An 11,565-nucleotide genomic window follows, 5' to 3' on the forward strand; every position below is an offset into this window, starting at 1 on the left:
TAGCTCATTAGGGGCCTGTATATTCAGCCTCCTAAAAATACAAAAAGTAGCCAGGCATAGTGACGTGTGTGCCTGTGATCCCAGCTACTCAGGGCTGAGGCAGGAGAAGCTTTTGAACCCAGGAGGCGGAGGTTGCAGTGAGCCAAGATCACACCACTGCACTCCAGCCTAGGCAACAGCGAGCCTCCATCTCAAAAAAAAAAAAAAAGAATTTAGCTCATTAGGGGCCTGTATATTCAGCCTCCTCTTTGGTCTCCTGTCCCTAGGCACCGCTCTAAAGAGGGTCTGACTGAGCGCTTTGAACTATTTGTCATGAAGAAAGAGATATGCAATGCCTACACTGAGCTGAATGATCCCATGCGGCAGCGGCAGCTTTTTGAAGGACAGGCCAAGGTGAGAAAGGGGACTGTGAGCAGAGGCTGTGCCAACTCACCAGGAGATACCAGCCTTAACCCTGATCTGTGTCAGCATATACGTTCTTGGTGACTTCAGAAGAAAGCCATAGGCTTTGCTGGAGGAAGTCACATTTCAAGATGGAGACTTCACCTGGTATTAACTCTGTAGTACGTAAGAGGAACTTAGTTACTAATCTCGTATGGGAAGCATGATGTTTGTCTTGAAAATATGCTTGCCAAACAAGAACGTTATTTTCTTAGATTATACATGTATTGAGGTGGCTTAGGGTTGGGAGGCAGGTAAAGATGGATGGAGAAGACAAAGCCCCCACAGGCTGCCTGCAGCAGGTGCTGCCACTGAGGGCTGCTTTCAGGAAATGCAAGAAAGACTCTTGGAATTGTCACAGTCTCCGAGAATTAACCTATTTGGAGTCCCAGAGCCCCAAGCAGTGGAAGTGTTTTCTTTCAGAGAAATTTGTATGTGTTCTGAGGTTGATTTCATCAGTCCTGACCTCCAGGTCTGTGAAAGAAACGGCTGCATCTTGGAGTTACTAGGAAATGAATCCCCAGCAAGTCCTGAGTGTCAGGAGCATCCAATGATGGTACTCCCACCTCGGAGCCTGTTAACGTCTTCACGCACACACTGAGATATCCTAGAAGATGATCACCTTTTGGTTCTCTTTCCTTTTCTAGGCCAAGGCTGCAGGTGATGATGAGGCCATGTTCATAGATGAAAACTTCTGTACTGCCCTGGAATACGGGCTGCCCCCGACAGGTGGCTTTGGCATGGGCCTTGACCGAGTCGCCATGTTTCTCACGGACTCCAACAACATCAAGGTACATAGCAGCCCTCCACAGCTCATACTGCCCTGAAGAAGCTCCATTGTGTTGCAGCCAGGGCATGGTGGGCCTGGAGGATAAAATTAAGGAAGGGATTTGGACTGGGAAGAGGAGCAGGCAGAGGAGTTCATGCCACTCACAGGAGGGCCAGAGCCTCTGACCTTGAAGGATTTGGGTTTTTTCCTCCCAGAGGCAGAAGGAATACTAATTGTTTGCATTTCTTGAGGATCCGGGGAAGTCTCCGTGCATTATTTCAGCTAATTAAGTCAGCCCGATGAGATATAGAAACTGTTATTTCCCATTTTTACAGATGAGGAAATCAAATTTCCATAGAAACTCATCCTTTTAACATAGTGCCCTAGGCAGTGCTATGCATTTGTTCTTTGTCATCTGTAACTGAGAGGGTCTGAGTTGAAATAAAAGAACATGTGTCTTTTCAGCTGGAATATACTAATCCCTAGATTTTGGTGGTGACAACAGAGGCAAAAGGAATGGGTAGATAGGTGTGAAAAAATGTTCAGAGTGCTTCTTAGCTTCAAGGTACATTTTTATCTCCCACAGGAAGTACTTCTGTTTCCGGCCATGAAACCCGAAGACAAGAAAGAGAATGTAGCAACCACTGATACGCTGGAAAGCACAACAATTGGCACTTCTGTCTAGAAAATAATAATTGCAAGTTGTATAACTCAGGCATCTTTGCATTTCTGCGAAAGATCAAATCTGCAAGAGAATTCTTGTGTGCTGCTTTCCATTTGACACCGCAGTTCGGTTCAGCCATTAGAAGAGAAACAAGGAATTAAAATTTTCTTTTTAATCCTTGTTACCAAATAAACCATTTGTCTGTTCTCTTTACCTTTAGAATGTCAACTTTTTTTCCCAGACTGCTGGCCTAATGAATGTTTAGGATTTTACCATCTTATTCGTTTAACAAATTTATATTAATGTCTGCCCTGTGCCAGGCATTGTTCTAAGGGACTGGGGACACAGCAGTGAACAAAAGCCAAGTTCCTGCTTTCATGGAACTTGGATTATTTCTTTGGGATAGTGAGGAGAAGTAGACAAAAAACAAGTAAATACGTGTTCTTTCTGGTGGTGGTATATACCCAGAAGAAAAATGGAGCAGTGTAAGGGGACAGAGGTGCTATTTTAGAGGTGGAGGGAACAGTGCTACTTTATGGTGGTCAGGAAGACCTCTGCTAGGCATTTCAGTAGAGATCTGGAGACTGAGCTGGGGAGGTCTGTGGGAAAAAGCCATTCGGACCAAAGGACTATGTTTTTGAGGAATGGCAGAGGGTCTGGTGTGACTGGACAGGGATGATTGTAGGTCAGTGAGGGGCCAGATCACGCAGGCCCCTGGAAGCCACGCAAAAAAGTATGTGTTTTCTGAGGGAGATGAGATCCCATGGAACGGTTTTGAGCAGAGGAGTGTTTTTCAAGGATTATTATAGTTTCTGTGTGGAGGACAAGAGCAAAGAAGGGAGACTAGCTGAGCGGTCACCATGGGCTGAGGAGACAGTGGCTGGGACATGGGTGGAGCAGTGGAAATGGTTACAAGTGGTTGCACTTTGCCTGTGTTCCTGACGGCAGAAGAATTTGGTGATGGAATGTGGGTTGTGATAAAAAGAGGCCAAAAGTGATTTCACGGTTTTGGGCCTGAACAGCTAGAAGAAAGTTGCCCTCTGAAGTGCAGGTTTCAGAGGGAAGGTTGGAAGTTTGGTTTTGGACATGTTAAATTCGACATGCCTATTAGACAGCCAGATGGAAATAGCAGAATGTTGAGTAATGAGTCTGAAGTTTTCTCATTATTTTCAGCTCCATTCAATAGAGGTAAGAATGTGACAAGGGTGTGGCTGATGGCCTGCCATGAAAGTGGAGCCCCTGTTTCCTGACCCAGGGAGACAGCTGGGAAGACCTTTTTTCAGATGACAGAAGACTTAACCTTCTGCACCGCAGCAAAACCTCTGCAAGCATCCCAGTTTGGGAGCAGCCAGTCTCCTTTCACAGAGCAGGTTTCTGTTTCTGTAACTGGTAAACAGCCTAAGCATTCAGAATTACCCAGCAGAACTACCTCAGGGAGTGCAGAGCATGCCCACCCCTGCTGGCGTTTAAGCAGTACATGACCAGGTGGCATTTCAGAAGAAACATTTTCAGATGGCACATCCTCAGAAAGGGAGTGGTAACTAAAACGGGAGATAATAACCTCGCCAAGGGAGGTGGTGGAAGGTCAAGGCCAGGTAAGGGACTAGGTTTCAGGTAATACTGTCAATGCAAACCATTGAAAAAGGCTACAAGGATTGATGATGTCATCAGTGACTTTACAGAGTGGTTTAATGGAGGGCTGGAGGCAGAAGCCTGCTGTCTGGTCTTGAGGCTAGGGATAGAAAGGAACTGAGGCAGCAGTAGACAACTTGTATGTGGGGGTTGGCAGGAAAAATGACCAAGAGTGTGAAAGCTAGAAGGGACAGAAGGGTCATAAAGTCCCCATTTCTTCAAACAGTTGCAGGCTCACAATTTGCTAACTGCTCTACTGGGGTGAGCAGAAACAGGCATGGTCCCAAACTTCATCAAGCATCTACATTTGTAAAGAAAATAGATATGTAATAAATCATCCTCCAAAATTGTGTACAATGGCAGCTCAGGGAAATGGTTTGAAGGAGAGGTCCATCGGGTATTGAGAAACTGTAAGGGACATGGACCTAGTTAGAGGAGGTTTCTCTGAGGACGTTAGATCTGAAGGGAAGAGGGCTTTCCACGGTATGGCAACAAGTGCAAAAGCCCTGTGGTAGGAAAGGACATGGAGAAGACCAGTGACAGAGTACAGAAGCCCAAAGAAATATGGCACCAGGTGAGGCGGGAAGGGGCTGACAATGCAGTACTGTGAGTACTACTGTGGGATTTTTGTATTTTAAGAGTACTGGGAAGCCAGTCGGGCATGGTGGCTCACGCCTGTAATCCCAGCACTTTGGGAGGTCAAGGCAGGTGGATCACTTGAGGTCTGGAATTCGAGACCAGACCGGCCAACATGGTGAAACCCCGTCTCTACCAAAAATACAAAAATTAGCAAGGTGTTGTGGCATGTGGCTGTAATCCTAGCTATTCGGGAGGCTGAAGTAGGAGAATTGCTTGAACCTGGGAGGCAGAGGTTGCAGTGAGCTGAGATTGTGCCACTGCGTGACAGCCTGAGCATCAGAGTGAGACTCCATCTCATAAAAAAAAATAAAGTACTGAGAAGGCATTCACTGAAGTATTGTTTAAGCAGTGGGGTGACATCAGATTTGTGATTTGAAAAGATTAGTCTTGCTGCTCTGTGAAAAATGAATTGGAGTTAAGGAAGAAAAGGTGGAAGTTCAGAGATGAGTGTAGCAATCCAAGAGATTCTATGATAGTGACTTTTACTATCGTATTGGCATGGAAGTGGAGAGAAATGGATGGATTCAAGAGATAGGAAGTAAGATCAATAGGACTTGGTAATGGATTGCACTAAGGGGATTAAGGGAAGGGAAATAACAAGGAAGATGACTCACTTTTTAGTTATGCAACTAGATTGCTAGTAATACAAATCTCTGAGATAAAGAACCCTAGAAGAAGGTCTTTGATACCCCTTACCCCCACTGGAATATTTCTTTAAAGACAGAAGAGGCAGTCAGTTGCAGATTAAAGATACTGGACAGGAATGAGGAGCAAAGTCTTTGCCTTTGGAGGAGGGCCATGGCCCATTTCCTTTGAACTAGAGAGAGGGATGGGGTTGAACAAGTTACATACATTTTTGAGGGGTAACAAAGAAAAATGAATTATTTCATTTTTAGTAATAGAGGCATTCGGTTACTGGGTGACAAAGCCCCCTGAACTATCCAGACAGCTATATTACCTATTCCTGGCAATCCAAAGGTTTTTAGACCTGTCCACTACACTGTAGTAGTACTGTACTACAGTAGCCACTAGCCACATGCAACTACACAGCATCTGAAATGTGGCTGGTCCAAATTGGGATGTATTCTAAGCGTAACACACATCAGATTTTTTAAACTTCACATTAAAAACAGAACAGAACATAAGTATTTTTTTTAAATGTTGATACTGGGCGGCCGGGCATGGTGGCTCACACCTGTAATCCCAGCACCTTGGGAGGCCAAGGCGGGCGGATCATGAGGTCAGAAGATCGAGACCATCCTGGCTAACACGGTGAAACCCCGTCTCTACTAAAAATACAAAAACTTAGCTGGGCGTGGTGGCGGGAGCCTGTAGTCCCAGCTACTTGGGAGGCTGAGGCAGGAGAATGGCGTCAACCTGAGCCACTGCACTCCAGCCTGAGTGACAGAGCAAGACTCCGTCTCAAAAAAAAGAATATATATATATATGTATACACACATATCTGATTTTTTAAACTTTGCATTAAAAACAGAAGTATTTATACACATATATGTGTGTGTGTGTGTGTATATATATAGAGAGAGAGAGAGAGAGATCAGGCGTCGTGACTCATGCTTGTAATCCCAGCACTTTGGGAGGTCGAGGCGGGCAGATCACTTGAAGTCAGTAGTTCAAGACCAGCCTAGATAACATGGCGAAACCCCATCTCTACTAAAAATAACAAAAATTAGCCGGAGTGATGGCAAGCATCTGTAATCCCAGATTACAATCCCAGATTGCGCCACTGCAACTCCAGCCTGGGTGACAAAGCAAGACTCCATCTCAAAAAAATTTTTGATTATATGTTAAAATAATACTATTTGGGATGTGTGGGTTAAATAAAATATCTGATTGTTTCCATTTTGACTTTTTTAATGAAGCTACTGGAAATTTTTTTTTCCAGTTCCAGTTCTAGACGGGGTTTCACCGTGTTAGCCAGGATGGTCTCGATCTCCTGACCTCGCGATCCGCCCGTCTCGCGTCCCAAAGTGCTGGGATTACAGGCTTGAGCCACCGCGCCCGGCCGGCTACTGGAAATTTTTAGATTACGTATATGATTCGAATTATGTATCTATTGGACAGTGATGTTATAGATAGAAATTCAGCCTAGTCAGGAGACCCGCTTGAACCGGGAGGCGAAGGTTGCAGTGAGCCGAGATCGCGCCTTTACACTCCAGCCTGAGCAACAGAGCGAGACTACGTCTCAAAAAAAAAAATTCAGGGTAGTGCTGCAAGATACATCATTCTAGTTCTAGTTGAAGGCATATCTAAGCCAGCAGGCGGCTCCCATCATCCGGTTTCACGCATCCCTAAGACGCTGCCCCGGCTGCGGGACTTGAAGCGCGGGAATCTCGGCCCTGGCACCGACTCCCCGGAAAAACTACAAGGCCCGTCGTGCACTGCGCGCCTCTGGGGGCGGGAGCCGGAAGGAACTGGCGGCGTTGTGACGTCACGTCCATCTCGCAGACGGATTCTCCTCGCTATTTCCGAGGCACCTGCCGTGAAGGTGGGAGGGGAACGTTAGCTAGGCAGTGGGGAGACGGGGCAGTTTTACCGAGTCTGTTTGAGGGAAGAGGTTGTGAGGACCGTATCTTCCGGGACGCATTTCACGTGGGAAGGCGCTCCACGCCTGGAACTGTCAGCAGCCGGCGCGTGAAGAGCTCCTACTGCGGGCGGGCGCGGGGCCTCTGGCCTGGCAGCCTCAGGACCTAGTGGGTCAGTCGCTCACGCTGTTCCCACTGCACGACCTCAGTGCCTTGCCTGGCGCCTCCCGTCCTGTAACTGGCCGCCTTGGGGTCCCACCGGGGCTTCTTCAGCGGCCGGGAAGGGGCTCTGCTTCCGGAAGTATTAGGAAGGGAGGCAGTGTGAAGCAGGAGTCCCCACTTCCGAGCATCGCTAAAGCCTTTTCTCCCCTGGCAGCCGATTTCCTTTTCTTTGGAAAGGACGTCAGTTTTTTCGCTTGTTGAAACTGTTCAGAGATGCGGTCTTGTGGGCAAATACATGCCTGTTTAACTGAGCTGTTATTTCCAGCTAATAAGTTCTTCAAGTATTTCAAGATCTAGGAGGGGGTTGAGGCTCGAATTATAATGGACCCAGTGTAGCAAAACATTTATTCATTCCAGCAATTGTGCATGCCCATTCAGACTCAACTACCTGAGTGAGATGATGCCGTTCTGGGCTGCTTCGTTTTAGGGAGTCACTGTTTCTTCTGGCAACTTCTACCTGCCTTGGCTATTGAGGTTTGTGAATTGCACCTCTGGTTTAATTTCAGGTCGATGGCCAGGTGGTCTTCATAATACTGCCTTGTGATGTCTCCCTAGAAATGAGAGGTGAGTCCCTTCCAAATGAGGATTCTAGGATCCCCTGTGCTTTCTTTTGACAAGGCTTGCGCTGGCCCTCTGACTTTCAGGTCACCGTGTCTCACTTCCTGCAAATTTTTGTTTGAAATCACTATGGTCTGATTTACCATTATCGTTCGCTACAGTAGCAAGCCTGCACATTGTGCTGTAGGGGGATTCATAGCAATACCGTCCTTCAAAAGCTACCTGAACTGGGACTCAGGAAAGCCTTTTTTGTTTTTTTGAGACGGAGTCTCCCTCTCTGTCACCCAGCCTGGAGTGCAGTGGCACAATCTCAGCTCGTTGCGACCTCCGCTTCCCGGGTTCAAGCGATTCTCCTGCTTCAACCTCCCCAGTAGCTGGGACTACAGGCACGCGTCATCACGCCCGGCTAATTTTTGTATTTTCAGTAGAGACAGGGTTTCACCACGTTGGCCAGGCAGGTCTCAAACTCCTGACCTCAGGTGAGCCACCGCGCCTGGCCTTCAGTTTTGTTTTACAATGCTTAGCTATGTCTATCACCATACAAGCTCATTTTCTACTAAGAAACTTTTTGTATATTGAGTCCAAATGAGGTCAGGATGTATCTAGTGAGCATTGATAGGGCCAAGAGTGAGATTTCCCTGCAAAGTATCCTAGGGATCTGCTTGATGGTTTTTTTCTTCATGGCTTTCTATGCCTATTACAGCCCTCCCCCTTTCACCCGCACCACCAAGTAGCTAAAGGCAAATTAACCAGGAAAATCATCAAATGTTATTTCTTGTAATAGTAATCACAGTTGACCTTCATTATGCTCAACATTGTAGCAATTGCTTTTTATAAGTATTATTTAACCCTCACAGTAACCCTAAGTATTATTTAATCTTCACAATAATCTAAATAGGTTAGATATTATTATTATCACTATTTTGACAGATGAGGAAACAGACACAGCAAGGTTAAGTAGTCTATTCAGCATCACAGTTGATTTGTGGGAAAGCCAAAATTAGAACCCAGAAAAGTTGACTCCAAAGCCCACACCCTTAAGTAGAGCTCTATGAGAACACGTAACTGCTGAGAAACATCTCGGTGGGGATTTACTCGAGGGCGGTAGAGAACCACTCTGCTGTAGGGGAAAGAAGAGAAAAATAAAATGCCTGGAAAAAGAGGACAGATAACATTTGCCCAGAAAGATAAACCTTATACAGTGAGGGTCTGCCCAAAGCAAGTAAGTCTGCAATCCTTTACATGCTGTTTCCAGTGAAAACTGGAGTAGTGAGGACATTTCCTTCTCGTGTCCTTTAATGTGGAGTAGAGGATGCAGACTTGATAGAAATGTATCAGATACCTAACATTAAAAAAAAACTTGAAACAATATTTTGGGGGATTGGTAGAATTTGGGGTTTCTCTGATCTTTCATTAAAGATGAAAAGGGGACAGGGAGATAGTAGGAGAAGATGATCCGTAGAGTTCCAGATAGGGAAACGTCGGTCTGACTAGTTGGGCTCCATTTGAAAGACTTGAAGCTTGGATATGAGAGGCTGTAGCGTGGTGCACTGGTTCTCCTTTCCGTACTTCTGATGGTTGTGGTTTTTGATCAAGGTCTCAGCACCAGCTCAGACCATGTGGACTGCGGATGAGATTGCTCTGCTGTGCTATGAGCACTATGGCATCAGGCTGCCCAAGAAGGGGAAGCCTGAGCCAAACCATGAGTGGACATTGTTGGCAGCTGTGGTGAAGATACACTCTCCAGCTGACCAGGACTGCGACACCCCTGATAAGCCGGCACAAGGTGAGACTTCTTCTTGGCACACTCCTCACTGTGGAAGATGATAACATTATACATTGCTGTACTGTGCAGGGGCAGTCGTGGGTAGGGTGTGAACTACGATGTCAGGCATGTGTGCTTGTGCTCCGGTAGGTGGCATAGTTCCTCTGATGGTGGGAGACCACCGTGCTGGAACCGCAGGCCTTGGTTGAGTGGGCCTCTGAGAATCTCCTGGAGGAGTGTGCAGGCTGATTACACCTGAGCACTGGGGAACATTCTGTTTCTTAGAACTCACACGATTTGTTTTTTCCCCACAGTGACAAAGGAAGTTGTCTCAATGGGAACCGGAACAAAATGCATAGGCCAGTCCAAAATGAGGAAGAGCGGTAAGCATCGGTGGGAGTATAAACAAAGATTTAGCTTTGGAAACCAGTGTCCATGTTTTACTCTCCTTGTCAGAGAAGAAGGGCCATGTCCGTTGAGGTGCATGGCATTTGTTTCCTACTGACTGTCAGTCCAGTTGGAAGGACGGTACTCACTTGGAGAATGGAAATCCACCATCAAAGCAGAGGCCTCTAGGAACATGCTTTCCGAATAACTGAAAGCTAGCCAGTATTTTCATGCTCAAACCAGATTCCCTGGGCTTAGCTGTTCCACATGGGGTCTAGAAGGCTTTGGGGCTCTGTAGCAGCAGGTACAGGATGCAGCTTGAGTGGTTTCTGAAGCCATAGAAAGCAATCTTTTTTTTTTTTGCTTGGAGTCTCACTCTGTCGCCCGGCTGGAGTGCAATGGCACGATCTCGACTCACTGCTCTGCAACCTCCCCTTCCTGGGTTTAAGCGATTCTCCCACCTCAGCCTCCCGAGTAGCTAGGATTACAGGCACCTGCCATCATGCCTGGCTAATTTTTGTATTTTTGTAGAGACAGGGTTTCACCATGCTGGCCAAGCTGGTCTTGACCTCCTGACCTCAGGTGATCTGCCCGCATTGGTCTCCCAAAGTGCTAGGATTAAAGGTGTGAGCCACCGCACCTGGCAAGCAGTCTTGAATGACAGGAAGCTTTGGGCCTCAACAAGAATATAAAAATTCCTTCAATTCCTTAGAGATCTGGGAGTTTTTATTTGTTTGTTTTGTTTCTTTTTTTTGAGACAGAGTCTTGCTCTGTCACCCAGGCTAGAGTGCAGTGGCCAGATCTCAGTTCACTGCAAGCTCCGCCTCCCAGGTTTGCACCATTCTCCTGCCTCAGCCTCCCGAGTAGCTGGGACTACAGGCGCCCGCCACCTCGCCCGGCTAGTTTTTTTGTATTTTTTAGTAGAGACGGGGTTTCACCGTGTTAGCCAGGATGGTCTCGATCTCCTGACCTCGTGATCCGCCCGTCTCGGCCTCCCAAAGTGCTGGGATTACAGGCTTGAGCCACCGCGCCCGGCCCAGATAAGGTTTTTCTATAAATTAGTGTTTCTCAGCTGGGGGTGATTTGCACCCCAGAGGACATTTGGCAATGTCTGGAGACATTTGTAGTTGTCACAACTGAGGGAGGGGTGCTAGTGACATCTCATGGGTAGAGGCCAGGAATACTACTAATAAACAGTCTACAGTGTTTGGGATAGACCCCCCACAACAAAGAATTTTCTGGCCCAAAATGTCTACAGTGCTGGGTTGAGAAACCCTGCAGCCAATGCATTGTTATTCATGATTGTGGTACCTTCTGACAAAGCTCTCCAGGAGCTACATGGCCATCCTGGGTGCTGGTGGAACTGCTGTGTTCTGCCTCTAGGAACCAGAGCCTCTCCAGCTTCCATATGTCTTCACCTGGTATCCTATCTTTGCCACAGGAGACATCCTCAATGATAGCCATGCTGAGGTCATAGCCAGAAGGAGTTTCCAAAGGTAAAGCCACATCCCCAGAGTATGGTTCAGCAGGGCTGGGGTGGGAGTCCCAGAATTTCCGGAGTTTTTTTGTTTGTTTGTTTTTGAGACGGAGTCTTGCTCTGTCGCCCAGGCTGGAATGCAGTGGTGCTATCTCGGCTCACTGCAAGCTCCACCTCCCAGGTTCATGTCATTCTTCTGCCTCAGCCTCCCGAGTAGCTGGGACTACAGGCACCCACCACCACGCCGGGCTAATTTTTTTTTTTCTGTATTTTTAGTAGAGACGGGGTTTCATCATGTTAGCTAGGATGGTCTCGATCTCCTGACCTTGTGATCTGCCCGCCTCAGCCTCCCAAGGTGCTGGGATTACAGGCGTGAGCCACTGTGCCTGGCTGTTTTTGTTTTTTTGGGTTTTTTTGTTTGTTTGTTTTTGAGACAGAGTCTTGCTCTGTTGCCCAGGCTGGAGTGCA

General features: G+C 47.0%; 2 protein-coding genes across 3 annotated transcripts in view; both read left to right on the forward strand.

The window, feature by feature from the left end:
• The window catches only part of KARS (lysyl-tRNA synthetase), a 19,379-nt gene extending 17,312 nt beyond the window's left edge, over positions 1–2,067 (forward strand). Inside the window, exons 11-13 of the mRNA XM_011945988.1 lie at positions 217–393; positions 1,089–1,232; positions 1,797–2,067. Coding sequence (XP_011801378.1) covers positions 217–393; positions 1,089–1,232; positions 1,797–1,895 — 420 coding nt within the window. The 3' untranslated portion in view covers positions 1,896–2,067. The remainder of the gene's footprint in view (positions 1–216; positions 394–1,088; positions 1,233–1,796) is intronic.
• A 4,554-nt stretch (positions 2,068–6,621) lies between these two features.
• ADAT1 (adenosine deaminase, tRNA-specific 1) overlaps positions 6,622–11,565 on the forward strand; it is a 29,671-nt gene continuing 24,727 nt past the window's right edge. The window contains exons 1-5 of one of the 2 annotated variants that reach the window (XM_011945991.1): positions 6,636–7,090; positions 7,417–7,474; positions 9,065–9,254; positions 9,548–9,616; positions 11,062–11,116. In XM_011945991.1, coding sequence (XP_011801381.1) covers positions 9,086–9,254; positions 9,548–9,616; positions 11,062–11,116 — 293 coding nt within the window. In that variant the 5' untranslated portion in view covers positions 6,636–7,090; positions 7,417–7,474; positions 9,065–9,085. Of the gene's footprint in view, positions 7,475–9,064; positions 9,255–9,547; positions 9,617–11,061; positions 11,117–11,565 lie in introns of both variants that reach the window. The other variant, XM_011945990.1, reaches the window with a different exon arrangement.

Source organism: Colobus angolensis, unplaced genomic scaffold (genome assembly GCF_000951035.1).
Source record: "Colobus angolensis palliatus isolate OR3802 unplaced genomic scaffold, Cang.pa_1.0 Scaffold248, whole genome shotgun sequence".
Classification (NCBI taxonomy): domain Eukaryota; kingdom Metazoa; phylum Chordata; class Mammalia; order Primates; family Cercopithecidae; genus Colobus; species Colobus angolensis.